General features: G+C 39.5%; 1 protein-coding gene across 1 annotated transcript; it reads left to right on the plus strand.

The window, feature by feature from the left end:
* Nucleotides 1–12793: 12793 nt before the first annotated feature.
* Nucleotides 12794–13824, plus strand: LOC126084560 (olfactory receptor 11G2-like). The gene has a single exon (XM_049899168.1). The coding sequence runs from the start codon at nt 12889–12891 to the stop codon at nt 13822–13824; it is 936 nt and encodes a 311-aa protein (XP_049755125.1). The 5' UTR covers nt 12794–12888.
* The last annotated feature ends 5724 nt before the right edge of the window (nt 13825–19548 follow it).

Below are 19548 nucleotides of genomic sequence, written 5' to 3' on the forward strand. Positions count from 1 at the left end.
GTCCCAGCCGGGGAGCCCTCCCGCTGGGATTTTGGCGAAAGCGGGCGGGGCGTGAGTGTGGGGTCCAATTATATTCCTCTGCATTGACCCAGGGGGCGGGCCCACCTGGTCGTGCGGGTGACGCCCACCCAGTTCGCGTTAGCGGTGCTGCGCACCGGAGGGAGAAGTCCCCGGGAGGAAGTGACTGGTCTTGGAGCGGGGAGAGTAGCGTCCCAACCGGGGAGCCGTCCCGCCCGGATTTTGGCAGACGGGGGTGGAGCGTGAACGCGGTGATCAGCTCTATATTCTGTGGTGCTACACTCCTAGCTCTCTGATCCCTCCCCCACCCTCCCCAGGCGGCTCCATTAACATCCGAATATGCGGAGCCAGAGGGAGAATTCAGATAGGGATCTGACTGCATTTTTTTTAGCTGATTACCTGGAAAATCTAGTTTCCCAGTGATGGCTCGGAGACAGCAGTCCATATCAAACCACATAAAGAAACAGACTATGACAGCTTCTCCAACCCCCCAAACAAAAGAATCAAAATCTTCCCCAAATGAAGATACAATCCTGGAATTATTAGATACAGAATATAAAAAACTAATTTACAGAATGCTTAAAGATATCACAAATGAAATCAGGATAAATGCAGAAAAAGCCAAGGAACACACTGATAAAACTGTTGAGGAACTCAAAAAGATTATTCAAGAACACAGTGGAAAAATTAATAAGTTGCAAGAATCCATAGAGAGACAACATGTAGAAATCCAAAAGATTAACAATAAAATTACAGAATTTGACAACGCAATAGAAAGTCAGAGGAGCAGACTCGAGCAATTAGAATGTAGACTGGGACTTCTGGAGGACCAGGGAATCAACACCAACATAGCTGAAAAAAAATCAGATAAAAGAATTTTAAAAAATGAAGAAACCCTAAGAATCATGTGGGACTCTATCAAGAAGGATAACTTGCGAGTGATTGGAGTCCCAGAACAGGGAGAGGGGACAGAAAACACAGAGAAAATAGTCGAAGAACTCCTGACACAAAACTTCCCTGACATCATGAAAGACGAAAGGATATCTATCCAAGATGCTCATTGAACCCCATTTAAGATTGATCTAAAAAGAAAAACACCAAGACATATTATCATCAAACTTGCCAAAGACAAACAGAAAATTTTAAAAGCAGCCAGGGAGAAAAGAAAGGTTTCCTTCAAGGGAGAATCAATAAGAATAAGTTCAGACTACTCAGCAGAAACCATGCAGGCAAGAAGGCAATGGGACGATGTATACAGAGCACTGAAGGAGAAAAACTGCCAACCAAGGATCATATATCCAGCAAAACTCTCTCTGAAATATGAAGGAGAAATTAAGATATTTACAGATAAACACAGGTTTAGAGAATTGCAAAAACTAAAACAAGACTGCAAGAAATGCTAAAGGAGATTGTTTGGCCTGATGACCAATAATATCAGATACCAGCACAATACAAGGTCACAAAACAAAACATCCTGATATCAACGCAACTCAAATAGGGAAAGCACAAAAACAAACAAATTAAGACTAATTCTAAAAAATAAATAAATAAACAAAATAATACACATAACAGGAAATCATGGAAATCAATAGATAAACGATCACAATAATCAAAAAGAGGGACTAAATATAGGAGGCATTGGACTGCCAGATGGAGAGTGATACAAGGCGATATAGAACAATACAAGTTAGGTTTTTACTTAGAAAAATAGGGATAAATAATAAGGTAACCACAAAAAGGAATATCAATTCCATAACTGAAGAAAAAAGCCAAGAAAAACGTAACGACTCAACAAACACAAAGTTAAACATTATGAAAATGAGGATCTCACAGGCTACTAAGAAAAACGTCTCAGCACAAAAAAGCATGTGGAAAAATGAAATAGCCAACAACACACATGAAAAGGCATCAAAATGACAGCACTAAAAACTTATTTATCTATAATTACCCTGAATGTAAATGGACTAAATGCACCAATAAAGAGACAGAGAGTCACGGACTGGATAAAGAAACATGATCCATCTATATGCTGCCTACAAGAGACATACCTTAGACTTAGAGACACAAACAAACTAAAACTCAAAGGATGGAAAAAAATATATCAAGCAAACAATAAGCAAAAAAGAAGAGGAGTAGCAATATTAATTTCTGACAAAATAGACTTTAGACTTAAATCCACCACAAAGGATAAAGAAGGACACTATATAATGATAAAAGAAACAATTGATCAGGAAGACATAACCATATTAAATATTTACGCACCCAATGACAGGGCTGCAAGATACATAAATCAAATTTTAACAGAATTGAAAAGTGAGATAGACACCTCCACATTTATAGTAGGAGACTTCAACACACCACTTTCGGAGAAGGACAGGACATCCAGTAAGAAGCTCAATAGAGACACGGAAGACCTAATTACAACAATCAACCAACTTGACCTCATTGACTTATACAGAACTCTCCACCCAACTGCTGCAAAGTAGACTTTTTTTTCTAGCGCACATGGAACATTCTCTAGAATAGACCACATATTAGGTCATAAAATAAACCTTTGCAGAATCCAAAACATCGAAATATTACAAAGCATCTTCTCAGACCACAAGGCAAAGAAGCTAGAAATCAATAACAGAAAAACTAGGGAAAAGAAATCAAATACTTGGAAAATGAGCAATACCCTCCTGAAAAAAGACTGGGTTATAGAAGACATCAAGGAGGGAATAAGGAAATTCTTAGAAAGCAACGAGAATGAAAATACTTCCTATCAAAACCGCTGGGACACAGCAAAAGCAGTGCTCAGAGACCAATTTATATCGATAAATGCACACATACAAAAAGAAGAAAGAGCCAAAATCAGAGAACTGTCCCGACAACTTGAACAAATAGAAAGTGAGCAACAAAAGAACCCATCAGGCACCCGAAGAAAACAAATAATAAAAATTAGAGCTGAACTAGATGAATTAGAGAACAGAAAAACAATTGAAAGAATTAACAAAGCCAAAAGCTGGTTCTTTGAAAAAATTAACAAAATTGATAAAGCATTGGCTAGACTGACTAAAGAAAAACAGGAAAGGAAACAAATAACCCGAATAAGAAACGAGAAGGACCACATCACAACAGAGCCAAATGAAATTAAAAGAATCATTTCAGATTACTACGTAAAATTGTACTCTAACAAATTTGAAAACCTAGAAGAAATGGATAAATTCTTGGAACAATACTACCTACCTAAACTAACACATTCAGAAGTAGAACAACTAAATAGACCCATAACAAAAAAAGAGATTGAAACGGTAATCAAAAAACTTCCAAAAAAAAAAGTCCTGGCCCAGATGGCTTCACTGCAGAGTTCTACCAAACTTTCAGAGAAGACTTAACACCATTACTATTGAAGGTATTTCAAAGCATAGAAAAAGACGGAATACTACCCAACTCATTCTATGAAGCTACCATCTCCCTGATACCAAAACCAGGTAAAGACATTACAAAAAAAGAAAATTACAGACCTATATCCCTCATGAACACAGATGCAAAAATCCTCAACAAAATTCTAGCCAATAGAATCCAACAACACATCAAAAAAATAATTCACCCTGATCAAGTGGGATTTATACCAGGTATGCAAGGCTGGTTTAATATCAGAAAAACCATTAATGTAATCCATCACATAAATAAAACAAAAGACAAAAACCACATGATCTTATCAATAGATGCAGAAAAGGCATTTGACAAAGTCCAACACCCATTCATGATAAAAACTCTTACCAAAATAGGAATTGAAGGAAAATTCCTCAACATAATAAAGGGCATCTATGCAAAGCCAACAGCCAATATCACTCTAAATGGAGAGAACCTGAAAGCATTTCCCTTGAGCACGGGAACTAGACAAGGATGCCCTTTATCACCGCTCTTATTCAACATCGTACTTGAAGTCCTAGCCAGGGCAATTAGGCTAGACAAAGAAATAAAGAGTATCCAGATTGGTAAGGAGGAAGTAAAGCTATCACTATTTGCAGATGACATGATCGTATACATGGAAAACCCTAAGGAATCCTCCAGAAAACTACTGAAACTAATAGAAGAGTTTGGAAGGGTCTCAGGTTATAAAATAAACATACAAAAATCACTTGGATTCCTCTACATCAACAAAAAGCACACCGAAGAGGAAATAACCAAATCAATACCATTCACAGTAGCCCCCAAGAAGATAAAATACTTAGGAATAAATCTTACCGAGGATGTAAAAGACCTATACAAAGAAAATTATAAAACTCTGCTACAAGAAATTCAAAAGGACATACTTAAGTGGAAAAACATACCCTGCTCATGGATAGGAAGACTTAACATAGTAAAAATGTCTATCCTACCAAAAGCCATCTATATATATAACACACTTCCAATCCAAATACCAATGTCATATTTTAAGGGGATGGAGAAACAAATCACTAATTTCATATGGAAGGGAAAGAACCCCCGGATAAGCAAAGCATTACTGAAAAAGAAGAAGAAAGTGGGAGGCCTCACTCTACCTGATTTCAGAACCTATTATACAGCTACAGTAGTCAAAACAGCCTGGTACTGGTACAAGAACAGGCACATAGACCAATGGAACGGAATTGAGAACCCAGATATAAATCCATCCACGTATGAGCAGCTGATATTTGACAAAGGACCAGTGTCAGTTAATTGGGGAAATGATAGTCTTTTTAACAAATGGTGCTGGCATAACTGGATATCCATTTACAAAAGAATGAAACAGGACCCATACCTCACACCATGCACAAAAACTAACTCCAAGTGGATCAAAGACCTAAACATAAAGACTAAAACGATAAAGATCATGGAAGAAAAAATAGGATCAACCCTAGGAGCCCTAATACAGGGCCTAAACAGAATACAAAACATTACCAAAAATGATGAAGAGAAACCAGATAACTGGGAGCTCCTAAAAATCAAACACCTATGCTCATCTAAAGACTTCAACAAAAGAGTAAAAGACCACCTACAGACTGGGAAAGAATATTCAGCTATGACATCTCAGACCAGCGCCTGATCTCTAAAATCTACATGACTCTGTCAAAACTCAACCACAAAAAGACAAACAACCCAATCAAGAAGTGGGCAAAGGATGTGAACACACACTTCACTAAAGAAGATATTCAGGCAGCCAACAGATACATGAGAAAATGCTCCCGATCATTAGCCATTAGAGAAATGCAAATTAAAACTATGATGAGATTCCATCTCACACCAACTAGACTGGCATTAATCCAAAAAACACAAAATAATAAATGTTGGAGAGGCTGCGGAGAGATTGGAACTCTCATACACTGCTGGTGGGATTGTAAAATGGTACAACCACTTTGAAAATCCATCTGGCGTTATCTTAAACAGTTAGAAATAGAACTACCATACAACCCAGAAATCCCACTCCTCGGAATATACCCTAGAGATACAAGAGCCTTCACACAAACAGATATATGCACACCCATGTTTATTGCAGCTCTGTTTACAATAGCAAAAAGCTGGAAGCAACCAAGATGTCCGTCAACGGATGAATGGGTAAATTAATTGTGGTATATTCACACAATGGAATACTACGCATCGATAAAGAACGGTGACGAATCTCTGAAACATTTCATAACATGGAGGAATCTGGAAGGCATTATGCTGAGCGAAATGAGTCAGTTGCAAAAGGACAAATATTGTATAAGACCACTATTATAAGATCTTGAGAAATAGAAAAAACGGAGAAGAACACATACTTTTGTGGTTACAAAGGGAGGAGGGAGGGAGGGAGGGAGAGGGCTTTTTATTGATCAATCTGTAGATAAGAACTGCTTTGGGTGAAGGGAAAGACAACACTCAATACAAGGAAGGTCAGCCTAATTGGACTGGACTAAAAGCAAAGAGGTTTCCGGGATAAAATGAAAGCTTCAAAGGTCAGCGGAGCAGGGGCTGGGGTCTGGGGAACTTGGTTTGAGGGGACCTCTAAGTCAATGGGCAAAATAATTCTATTATGAAAAAATTCTGCATCCCACTTTGAATTGTGGCGCCTGGGGTCCTAAATGCCAACAAGCGGCCATCTAAGATACATCAATTGGTCTCAACCCACCTGGAGCAAAGGCAAAGGAAGAACACCAAGGTCACACGACAACTAAGAACCCAAGAGACAGAAAGGACCACATGAACCAGAGACCTACATTGTCCTGAGACCAGAAGAACTAGTTGGTGCCCGGCCACAATCAATGTCTGCCCTGTCAGGGAGCACAACAGACAACTCCTGAGGGAGCAGGAGACCAATGGGATACAGACCCCAAATTCTCATGAAAAGACCATACCTAATGGTCTGACTGCGACTAGAGGAATCCCAGAGACAATGCTCCCCAGAACTTCTGATGGCACAGGACAGGAACCATCCCCAAAGACAAATCATCAGGCATGAAAAGGACTGGTCAGTGGTGGGGAGAGAGATACTGATGAAGAGTGAGCTAATTAAATCAGGTGGACACTGGCAAGTGTGTTGGCAACTCTTGACTGGTGGGGGGCTGGGAAGATAGAGAGAGAGGGAAGATGGCAAAATTGTCACGAAACGAGAGACTGAAAGGGCTGACTCAATAGGGGGAGAGCAAGTGGGAGAAGGGAGTAAGATGTATGTAAACCTACATGTGACGGACTGATTGGAATGGTAAATGTTCACTTGAAGCTTAATAAAAATTAATTAAAAAAAAAAAAATCTCATGAAAAGACCAGGCTTAATGGTCTGACTGACACTAGAGGAACCCTGGAGGTTGTGATCCCTGGACCCTTTGTTGGCCCACCATTGGAACCATTCCTGAAGCCAGCTCTTCAGACAGGGACTGGACTGGACTATAAGATGGATAATGATACTGGTGAGGAGTGAGCTTCTTGACTCAAGTAGACACATGAAACTATGTGGGTCATTCCTGTTTGGAGGTGAGACGAGAACGAAGAGGGGGACAGGAACTGGTTGAATGGACATGGGGAATACAGAGTTAGGAGGAGGAATGTGCTTTCTCATTAGGGGGAGAGCAGCTAAGGTACACAGCAAGGTGTGTATAACTTTTTGTATGAGAGCCTGACTTGACTTGTGAACTTTCAATTAAAGCACAATAAGTAAATAAAGAATTTTTTTTTTAACCGTTTCTTTTTAAAAGACTGTATCTTTCACCTGCCCTTGAGAATATGTTTTTGGGGAAGGGGAAAAGCTAGGGAGCTTAGTTGCCCCACAGGAATGGAAAGTCCTCCAAGCCCTAGGGAAGGAAATTCTGATTCAGGAATGATGTTTTCATGACAATCTTGAGGGAAAAGTGGGAAGTTAGAAATCTACGCTTGAGGCCCTTGAGCTGCATATAATCTTACTTATTGTGGTGTGAAAAATTTACAAAACATTTTTATATCCATTATCTCATTTTGTAATCCAACCCTATGAATGCCAGTAAATTTCCAGTAGTCAGAAAAGACTGACTTAAACTAACCCAAGCCAGGGTCAGCCTGCCCTGTATGCTCAAAAGGGCCAGCTGTGACCATTGCTTGACTTCAACATATGACAGAGCAACAGGTGGAACAAATCGGAAGGAAAATCATCACCTGGACCCCATTCCAAAGCGAGAGGTCTGAAAAGAACCCTGTCATCTCTGTTTTCTGGCCACCATAATTCCTGCAACTTCTTCCTTCTAGAATTTTCCCGCCCCATTAAGCCTACGCAGCTACCGTCTTGCTGCCCAAATCACATCTAAGCCCTGCTTACGCATAGATCAAGGAGTCACATCTGAGGAACTGATTCCTTGCTCCAAGCATTGCAATAAAGTTACTTTGTCTTTCTCAAAAGCTGGTGTCCAGATTATTGGCAGGTTTGAGTGCTCCAGACAGAACCCACCTTCTAGGGTTTGGCAAAAATTTCATCCCCATATGCTATATCAGCCTTATGGGGCACACAGGAAAGGTATACATTTAATATTTGAAGAAACTATAGCTCACCAAGTTCTTACATCTAATAAGTGAGAATACTCAGACTAGGACCCAAATTATCTGTGTCCCAATATTCTTTCCTTTACTGCTACCTTCTCTTTAGATTCAACCCTGCTCTCACCCAGTGTCCCTCTTTGTCCCAGGTCTCCCACACTCATAAAATGTCTGAATAATCTTTTCCACCATTTCCTTGCCTATCCTATACTTCTTTCAAAAGTTCCTCCAGTTCTTAAATCCAACTATGCTTTTTCAGACGCCTAGATCTTAGTCCCACACTGTCATGGATTGAATTGTGTCCCCAAAAAATGTGTGTGAACTTGGCTAGGCCATCATTCCCAGTATTGTCAGACTGTCCACCATTTTGTCATCTGATGTGATTTTCCTTTGTGCTGTAAATCCTACCTCTATGATGTTAATGAGGCAGAATTAGAGGCAATTATGTTAATGAGGCAGGACTCAATCTACAAGATTAGCTTGTGTTTTAAGCCAATCTCTTTTGACATATAAAAGAGAGAAGAGAGCAGAGAGACATGGGGATCTCATACCACCAAGGAAGCAGCACCTGGAGCACAGCGTGTCCTTTGGACCTGAGGTTCCTGGGCTGAGACACTCCTTGACCAGGGGATGACAAGGACCTTCCCCCAGAATCAATAGAGAGAAAGCTGTCCCCTGTAGCTGGTACCCTGAATTCGGACTTCTAGCCTCCTAAACTGTGAGAGAATAAATTTCTCTTTGATAAAGCCATCCACTTGTGCTATTTCTGTGATAGCAGCACAAGATAACTAAGACACACACTGAACATCACGTGTAGCTCAGCTCTAAGTGACAATTATCCCTACTAATATCATCCTTAACCCTCTGTTGAAACTATTCTCAATTGATTCCTGACCCTACTGACTCCAATGCTCTATCTTCTATCACAGTGGTTGTCAAGCTTTAGGATGCACCACAAACACTGCAAAGCTTGTAAACACAGATTGCTGGGCCCCACACTCAGAGTTTCTGATTCAATAGGTCAGGGTGGGGCCTAAAAATGTGCATGTCTAACAAGTTGTCAACTGAAGCTAATACTGCTGGTGCAGGGACTACATTCTGAGAAAACTTACACTTCCTTATTCTCACTGCTAAACTCAGCCATGATCTCTACTTGAGCTCTTATATCTCAGACTGAATTCATCTTTCTCTCAGGTCCTCGGGACCTCTGCCTCATGTTTTTTTGTCCTCCTTCCACTGATATCACTGAAAGAATTCCCACTTCCCACCTCTGAACGCTTTATAGTGCATAATTTTCATTTTCAGTAATATTAATCATGTCGGGCAGAAGCCTTATAAATTTTGCATTTACAGATGAATAAATTTTTTCGAACAGATATTTTCAAACTACATTTAAAATTGAAAAAGGAGATTATTTTATATCAAACATAACAAAACTAAATTATGTATAGACAAAGATTTTTTTAATATAATTGCTTATTGGTTAGTCACCAAGAATGAATTAAGTCTATTTCAAGAGAAGATCAAACACACACTCACACTGTGATCTCTCCTCCCCCATCACCCACAACTCCTCACCTCCCATCCCTACCCTCTTCGTCTTCCTCCCTCTCCACAGTAGATTCGATCCTTAGAGGATGATGTCTCCACTAAGAGAAAAGTTTCCCTGGCATCTCTGAATAATTATCCTGATCTCTGTGTCTCACTAATCCGGCCCATGGGGGAAATATACACAAATATAGATTAGATTAGATGCAAGCACAGGGAGTGATACCTCCCAAGGAGCACACTGGGGAACTATGGGTCCTTGCAGGAGAGACTTGTAAACTCTTAATAATCACTGACCTGAAGAATGAATTCCATTTGTTTAGGTTCTTTACACTGTAAGGAAGCAAGTCTCCGGAGTCAAAAATTTTGTTCTTCATTCCTGACTCAGTTTTTAGGTCTTGTTAATAAAGAGAGTCTTGTGGCTGGAGTTCCTCTCACAAGTTCCTCTTGGAGCCAGAAATGCCACCAGGTAAGTAAGGAAAGTGTACTCATCAGTGCATCACCGCACCTGTGCACACTGCTTTCAGAGCCTTAGAGTATGCTGGCCCTTCTGTAAAACCACTGAGTCTTCATTCCTTTATTCTTTTTTTTTTTTTTTTATTAACTTTTATTGAGCTTCAAGTGAACGTTTACAAATCAAGTCAGTCTGTCACATATAAGTTTATATACATCTTACTCCGTACTCCCACTTGCTCTCCCCCTAACGAGTCAGCCCTTCCAGTCTCTCCTTTCGTGACAATTTTGCCAGCTTCCAACTCTCTCTATCCTCCCATCCCCCCTCCAGACTGGAGATGCCAACACACTCTCAAGTATCCACCTGATATAATTAGCTCACTCTTCATCAGCATCTCTCTCCTACCCACTGTCCAGTCCCTTTCATGTCTGATGAGTTGTCTTCGGGGATGGTTCCTGTCCTGTGCCAACAGAAGGTCTGGGGACCATGGCCGCCGGGATTCCTCTAGTCTCAGTCAGACCATTAAGTCTGGTCTTTTTATGAGAATTTGGGGTCTGCATCCCACTGATCTCCTGCTCCCTCAGGGGTTCTCTATTGTGCTCCCTGTCAGGGCAGTCATCAATTGTGTCCGGGCACCAACTAGTTCTTCTGGTCTCAGGATGATGTAAGTCTCTGGTTCATGTGGCCCTTTCTGTCTCCTGGGCTCTTAGTTGTCGTGTGACCTTGGTGTTCTTCATTCTCCTTTGATCCAGGTGGGTTGAGACCAATTGATGCATCTTAGATGGCCGCTTGTTAGCATTTAAGACCCCAGACGCCACATTTCAAAGTGGGATGCAGAATGTTTTCATAATAGAATTATTTTGCCAATTGACTTATAAGTTCCCTTAAACCATGGTTCCCAAACCCCCGCCCTTGCTCCGCTGACCTTTGAAGCATTCATTTTATCCCGGAAACTTCTTTGTTTTTGGTTCAGTCCAATTGAGCTGACCTTCCATGTATTGAGTGTAGTCCTTCCCTTCACCTAAAGCAGTTCTTATCGACTAATTAATCAGTAAATAACCCTCTCCCTCCCTCCCTCCCTCCCTCCCTCCCTCCCTCCCTCCCTCCCTCCCTCCCTACCTCCCTACCTCCCTCCCCGCCTCGTAATCACAAAAGTATGTGTTCTTCTCAGTTTATACTATTTCTCAAGATGTTATAATATTGGTCTTATACAATATTTGTTCTTTTGCCTCTGACTAATTTCACTCAGCATAATGCCTTCCAGGTTCCTCCATGTTATGAAATGTTTCACAGATTCGCCACTGTTCTTTATCGATGGGTAGTATTCCATTGTGTGAATATACCACAATTTATTTACCCATTCATCCGTTGATGGACACCTTAGTCCTCAAGGTGACACCTTTGCTTTTTAACACTTTAAAGAGGTCTTTTTTGCAGCAGATTTCCCCAGTGCAATACATTATTTGATTCCTTGACAGCTGCTTCCACGGGTGTCAATTGTGGATCCAAGTAAGATGAAATCCTATTGGTTCAGTTGTGAGGGTTTTTGTCTTCTTTATCCTGAGGAGTAATCCACACTGAACACTGTAGTCTTCGATCCTCATCCATTAAGTGCTTCAATTTCTCTTCACTTTCAGCAATCAAGATTATGTCATCTGCATATCACAGGTTGTTCGTGAGTCTTCCTCCAGTCCTGATGCCATGTTCTTCTTCATATTGCCCAGTTTCTCTAAATATCTGCTCAGTTTACAGACTGAGCAAGCATGGTGAAAAGATACAACCCTGATATCTACCTTTCCTGACTTAAACCACGCAATATTCCCTTGTTTGTTTGAACAACTGCCTCTTGGTCTATGTACAGGTTCTGCAAGACCAGAATGAAGTGTCCTGGAATTCCCATTCTTTGTAATGTCATTCATAATTTCTTATGGAGATATTCATAATGGAATTATTGTGGAGATGTTTATAGGGGCAAAATAAAGACCACAGTTTAGAGATTTTATTTTATTCTGAGTGAATTGGAAAGCTAACTAAAGTCTATGTACAAGAGAAGAAAATGATCTGATTTTCTTTGTTTAAACAGCCACTCTGGCTGTGGCATGGGGAGCAGTGTGTTGTGAAGCAAGAATGGAAGCAGGAAGAAAGTTAAGACATCATTTCAGTGGTCCATGGGAAAAAAGATGACTTGAACTAGGGCAGGGGCAGTGGAGATGGGAAAAGCTTAACTCAAGTTTTGTTAACAAGCATTTCATTTCTGATTGGTCAGTGAGAACAAGCAGTTCATAATCTCAGTTAAGTATTTATAAGGCAAACATGTGAATTTCGAGGATATGTGTCTCACCTTGTCATAGATACACAAGGGAGAATCCATGAGTTGTATCCAAGTCCTATGAAGAAGGATTGTCACTTGCAGTGAGCCATTTTCCTGAACACAAAGGGCAAAGGGGTTTCTTTAATCATGGCTGTTTTCCAGGCTCACAGGGTTCAGGTAAAATTCAACATGGTCAGGTGATACGTGTATATATAGATATATATCTATAGATATATTTATATGTATATATATATCTGTGAGTGTGTGTGGGGGGGGTGGGTGGGTGTCTATGTGTGTTCTACTATGTGTAAATCTTATATAAATACCTCTACAGCACTCTACTTCAAGAGTTTATCAGATCTGACCACAGGTTTACGTGATCCCACAGTGAAAATCTGAATGAGAGCAAAAAAACAAGCCAGGACAATATTTCAGGATTATAGAAAAAAAGTAGCAATTGATACTTAATTCTTTCTTTTCTTTCCAAAGATGTTTCAAATATAAATCTGGGGACCCATCTCTCTTTACACTGTTATTCAGTATTTGCTGGTCTTTTACAGCTCACAAACACATGAAAATCTACAACACCCTCAACAACTCCAACATCTTTACTGGCTTCATCCTCTTGGGCTTCCCTTGCCCCAGGGAGGGTCAGATCCTCCTCTTTGTGCTCTTTTCTATTGTCTACCTCCTGACCCTCATCGAGAATCGTTCTATCATCTGTGCTGTGGGCTGGGTTCAAAGACTCCATACTCCCATGGACATCCTTCTTGCCAACTTCTCCTTCCTCGAGATCTGCTATGTCACCTCCACTGTCCCCAACATGTTGGCCACCTTCCTCTCTGAGACCAAAGTCATCTCTTTCTCTGGGTGCTTTCTCCAATTCTACTTTTTCTTCTCTCTGGGTTGTACAGAATGCTTTTTCTTGGCGGTTATGGCATTTGATCGATACCTTGCAATCTGCCAGCCTCTACACTATCCAACCATTATGACTGGAAAACTCTGCACCAATCTTGTAGTCAATTCCTGGGTATTTGGTTTCCTCTGGTTCCTGATTCCTATTATCATCATCTCCCAGATGTCCTTCTGTGGATCCAGGATAATTGATCACTTCCTATGTGACCCAGGTCCTCTTCTAGCACTCACTTGCAAAAGAGCTCCTGTGATGGAGCTTGTCTTCTCCACCTTAACTCTTCTGCCCATCATTATTCTCTTTCTCTTCATCATGGGGTCCTACTCTCTGGTCCTAAGAGCTGTATTAAGGGTCCTCTCAGCAGCTGGACGAAGAAAAGCCTTTTCCACCTGTGGGTCTCACCTGGCTGTGGTTTCACTTTTCTATGGCTCAGTACTGGTCATGTATGGGAGTCCAACATCTGAGCATGAAGACAGAATGCAGAAAATTGTGACCCTGTTTTATTCTGTTGTGACCCCTCTCCTTAACCCTGTGATATACAGTCTTAGGAACAAAGATATGAAAAGTGCCCTGCAGAAATTTATGAGAATATAAAGAAAGTGCTAATCAAAAAGATTCTTGAGCAATGTTAAACTCATATGTAACCTCTTGTTTGGGTTAAAAAAAGAAAAACAGGTGTCATTCATATACTTATTCATCCTAGTATTGATCCAAACCTTAACCACCCATGAGTCTGTTTCTATTGTCTATTTCTTCTCTTGGTTTTTGATCATTTATTCCTGTTTCTTAGCATTGCCTCATTTTTTTTTTTTTTTTTAGAATGCAGCACATTATGCTTAAAAAATTCTGTAGACACCGGGTTTAGTAACCAACTCAAGAAGAAGGTTTTCTTTCACCAGGGAGATAGAGTAGGTGCAGATAGTTTTAATCCCATTTAAAACTTATTTTTATGCATTTTTAAAGATAGTCTATGTCAGTTTTGATCTTCCTCCTGGGATACATTCCTTACTCAGGAACATGGCATTCATGAGATCTCATCTGAAGCCTGGACCGTGTACCACGGCCACTTCTAGTGTGCTCTGACTCCTATTTCTGTACTTTTTGCACCCTGTGACTCTTGAAATCTCTGCTTATCTCTTCAGACTCTGGGTTTCTGCTTGCGCTAGATTTCTTGAAGTGTCATCTTGCATATGAACATCTCCAAAAAAACCCAAACCTATTGAGTTGATTCTAACTCATAGCAATCCTATAGAACAGAGTAAAAGTCCCCCATAGGATTTCTAAGGAGTGGCTGATGGTTTCGAACTGTCAACCATGTGGTTAGCAGCCAAGCGCTTATCTACTAGCCACCAGGGCTTCATGAACAGTTGAAAAACCAAAAACAAAAATCTTTGCCATGGAGTCTATTCAAAGGCATAAAAAAAAAAAATAGGCACCCCATTAAAAACAAACAAAAAAACCCCAAACCCATTGCCTTTAAGTCAGTGCCAACTCATAGCAAACCTATAGGACAGAATAGAACTGTCCCATAGTTTTTCCAGGGAGTAGGTGTTAGATTCGAATTGCTGACCTTTTGGTTAGCAGCCGAGCTCATAACCACTGCTCCCCCAGGGCATCTAGGAATCCCAAAATCCATTGAGGGAAGGTTTCATCAAATTCTGGGTGTCACTTCTCTGTGGTCAGCCTCTCTCAAGAATATCTTTCTCAAACACTCACTGGTCCAATTTTTATCTCCTCAGTTCAGTAAAACCAGTGCTTTCTACTCAGACTTTTTACAAACCCCAGTCTCTTCCCCATGTCTCAACATTTCCATATTCCCCCAAAACTAGTGAATTGTCGGAGCCCTGGTGGCATAGTTAAGAGCTCTGCTTGCTAACCAAAAGTTTGGCTGTTTGGATCCACCAGCTACTCCTTGGAAACCTAATGGGACAATTCTGTTCTGTCCTGTAGGATTGCTATGAGTTGGAATCTACTACACGGCAATGGGTGTGTTTTTTTTTTTTAGTTAATTGTCAAACATGCTGGGGTGGGGGTGTGGGAGGTGATTGGAACACACTTTTGCCTTCTTCCTGGAATTGCAGTCCCTGACGTTTTCCTTGTGTAGATTGCTCTCCGATGCATCCAAATGGTTGCTTGTATTTTGTCCAGATTTTATAGCTACATTTGTCAGAAGGGTTAATTGCTAAGCTACTAATCATGATCATAACCAGGGAAAATATGCTAAAAAAAAAAAAAAAAAAGACCAAATTTAATTTATACCGGAAAACCTCATATTTGCTTTTACATTAGAAAATCAATCTATGTAATTCATCACATTAACAAAATAAAAGAGTATAAACATTATATCTTATCAAAACACACAGCAAAACACATATTAAAATTCAATATCACCCATTTTAAAATATCTTAGTAAAATAGGGATAAAAGAATTATTTCTTAACTGAAAACGATGTATTTTTTTTAAGCTACATTAAATACACTTAATGTTTAAATTTGAAAGGTTTTCTCTTTGAGATTGAAAAGAAGACAAGGATGCTCATTGTAAACATTTGTGTTTAAAATTGTACTTGAGGTTCTAGCCAGTGCAATTTGGTAAGAAAAATAAAGTTACAAGGAGTGGAAAGTTAGGATATAAAATAGAAAAAAATTGTATACATATATGGGTAATATCTAAAAGAAATTAAAATGATATAATTGTATATGTATAATATCCAAAATAATCTCCCAAGAAAATATCACATTTAGTAGGTGAATTTTTTAAAAAGTCATTGTATATGAGTCAATATACAAATATTAATTTTATTTCTATATACCAGCAACAAAAGCTATAAAATATTTTAGTGATACTTATAATGGCATCAAAGCATTATCGAATGCCAAAGATATGAATATACATTTCACTAAAAAAGACATTCAGGTAACTAAAAGGTATATAAGGAAATGTTCACGATCATTAGCCATTAGAGAAATGCAGATCAAAACTACGATGAGATTTCATCTCACTCCAACAAGGCAGGCATTAATCCAAAAAACACAAAATAATAAATGTTGGAGAGGCTGTGGAGAGATTGGAACACTTATACACTGCTAGCGGGAATGTAAAATGGTACAACCACTTTGAAAATCAATTTGGCACTTCCTTAAAAAGCTAGAAATAGAACTACCATACAACCCAGCAATCCCACGCCTCAGAATATATCCTAAAGAAATAAGAGCCTTTACACAAACAGATATATGCACACCCATGTTTATTGCAGCACTGTTTACAATAGCAAAAAGATGGAAGGAACCAAGGTGCCCAACAACAGATGAATGGATAAATAATGGTATATTCACAAAATGGAATCCTACACATCAATAAAGAACAGTGAGGAATCTGTGAAATATTTCATACCATGGAGGAACCTGGAAGGCATTATGCTGAGTGAAATTAGTCAGTTGCAAAAGGACAAATATTGTATAAGACCACTATTATAAGAACTTGAGAAATAGTTTAAACTGAGAAGAAAAAATTCTTTTGTGGTTATGAAAACGGGGAGAGAGGGAAGGCAGGAGGGGGTATTCACTAATTAGATAGCAGATAAGAACTACTTTAGGTGAAGGGAAAGACAACACATGATACAGGGGATGTCAGTACAACTGGACTAAACCAAAAGCAATGAAGTTTCCTGAATAAATTGAATGCTTCGAAGGACAGCGTAGCAGGGGCAGGGATTTGAGGACCATGGTTTCAGGGGACATCTAACTCAACTGGCATATAAAATCTATTAAGAAACCGTTGTGCATACCATTTTGAAGAGTGGCATCTCGGGTCTTAAGCCCCAGTAAGCCGTCATCTAAGATGCATCAAATGGTCTCAACCCACCTGGATTAAAAGAGAATGAAGAACACCAAGGACACAAGGTAATTATGAGCCCAAGAGACAGAAAGGGCCACATGAACCAGAGACTACATCATCCTGAGACCAGAAGAACTAGATGGAGCCCGGCTATAACCAATGACTGCCCCGACAGGGAACACAACAGAGAGCCCCCGAGGGAGCAGGAGAATAGTGGGATGCAGACCCCAAATTCTCATAAAAAGACCAGGCTTAATGGTCTGACTGAAGCTAAAAGGACCCCAGTGGTCATGGCCCCCAGACCTTCTGTTGGCGTAGGAGAGGAACCATTCCCAAAGCTAACTCTTCAGACATGGATTGGACTGGGCAATGGGTTGGAAAGGGATGCTGGTGAGGAGTGAGCTTTTTGAATCAGGTGGACACTTGAGACGATGTAGGCATCTCCTGCCTGGAGGGGAGATGAGAGGGTTGAGGGGGTTAGAAGCTGGCGAAATGGATATGGAAAGAGAGAGTGGAGGGAGAGAGCGGGCTTTCTTATTAGAGGGAGAGTAATTGGGAGTATGTAGCAAGGTGTATATAAGTTTTTGTGTCAGAGACTGACTTGATTTGTAAACTGTCACTTAAAGCAAAATAAAAATTTTAAAAGTATAGAAAATAAATTATCAAATGCCAAAAAGTAAATCTAACAAAAGATGTACAAGGCCTCATGACAGAAAAAAAAAAATCAAGATTTAAATAAATGATGGTTATATTATTCCATGAATTAAAATTCAGTGTCATGAAAGTATCAATTCTCTCCAAATTGCTCTATGGATTTAACATTATACCAACCAAAATTCCAGCAGTTGTTTTTGGGAATATTAACAAGCTAGTCCTAATATTAATTGAAATACTCATGAACAGAGAATGGACAAATAAATTGCAGTATGTTCAAACAATGTAATACTATATAGCTATAAAAAAACAGTGAAGAAAAAGGAAGAGGAGGAGAAGGGAAGGAGAAATACGAAAGAAAGAAAGGAAGGAAGAAAAAATATATAGGTGGATGACTTATATTTGCAGACATCAAGACTTATTACAAAGGTGATGATATTGTGGTATTAGGGCAAAGGTAAGCAAATAGGCCAACAGAACCAATTAGCAAGCCCAATAAAAGACCCAGAGATATAAAGTCACTTGGTTTATGACAAAGGTGACATTCCAGTGCAATACAAAGGAATGGTCTGAAAGTGAAAAAAGGAATGAACTCTAGGAAGGATAAATATGTGAATAAATAAAAAACAACCAACTGTTTATACAATAATTGTAATATCTTGTGGGATTTATAACATATGTACAAATAAAATGTATAAATAAATGGGTTTAAACCATTTTTACGACCTTAAATTGTTCAGAAAGTGGTAAAAGTATTCATTTAAGGTAAACCAAAACCAAATCCAAATCCATTACCATACATTCAGTTGCAACTAATAGCAACCCTATAGGGCAGAGTAGAAATGCCCCATAGGGTTTCCAAAGAGCAGCTGGTGGATGTGAACTGCCAACCTTTCGATTAGCAGCCTTAACACTTAACCACTGCTTCACCAGGGCTTCAATTTAATGTATAGACTGTAAAATTAAGGATGCGTATTAAAATTACTAGAATAATTATCCAAGAGTGTATAACTAAAAAGCTAATCAGGGGAAAACTAAATAATAAAATTACTTGGATAATCCAAACAAGAAAAAAAAAGAACAAATAGGACAAATAGAAAAGAAATAGCCTATCAGTAATTAAATTTACTGTTGTCAATTGTGTGAAGAAAACACACCCTCAGAGAATATAAACAATGTACACTAGAACATTTTCTAAATTTCACAGTGAAAAAGGCTTTTCCTGGAAACAAAAAGAAGTTTTCTCTAAATCCATACACACATCTCACCATTGCCTTTTTAACACAGTTTTCCTGCTTTCCCTCTAGAGACCTATTTACCCTAAACTATATGAAGATTATGGGTGGAAGAAAGGATGCTACACCAAGGACTCTTGAGCACAAACCACCCCAAGGGGAGACTGAAGACTTCACAGAAATTTCTAAGACACAACTTTAATTGCACCCATTGAGAATCTCAACAACACTCTCTTCCCATTCCTTCACCTCCACCCCCTTTTTGAAATTGCCCCATGAGTTCATACCTCAGTGTTTCCATCAACTCTGCAGCAAAAATAACTAATATGTAAAAATCATCTGATGAACTTTCTCTACTGGGCCAGACAGGAGAAAGATCTGGGTGCCTGTCAAGTTTCTGGCTTTGGTAAATGCTGAATGGATTGATGAATGGAGAGAAGAATCATTCACCAAGAAGCAAATACAGAGGAGGAACACACTTAGGAAGAAAAAGATGGAATAAGGAGAAGGACTGAGCAAAATGTCCATTACAGGGTTGAAAATGTAAAACAGAGTAAATGACTGGAGAGCCTTACATTTAGAATGGACCCT

The sequence above is a fragment of the Elephas maximus genome, chromosome 10 (assembly GCF_024166365.1).
Source record: "Elephas maximus indicus isolate mEleMax1 chromosome 10, mEleMax1 primary haplotype, whole genome shotgun sequence".
NCBI classification, from domain to species: Eukaryota; Metazoa; Chordata; class Mammalia; order Proboscidea; family Elephantidae; genus Elephas; species Elephas maximus.

Coding starts and splice junctions, on each gene's coding strand:
- LOC126084560 (XM_049899168.1), top strand. CDS start 12,889: ATGAAAATCTACAACACCCTCAACAACTCCAACATCTTTACTGGCTTC.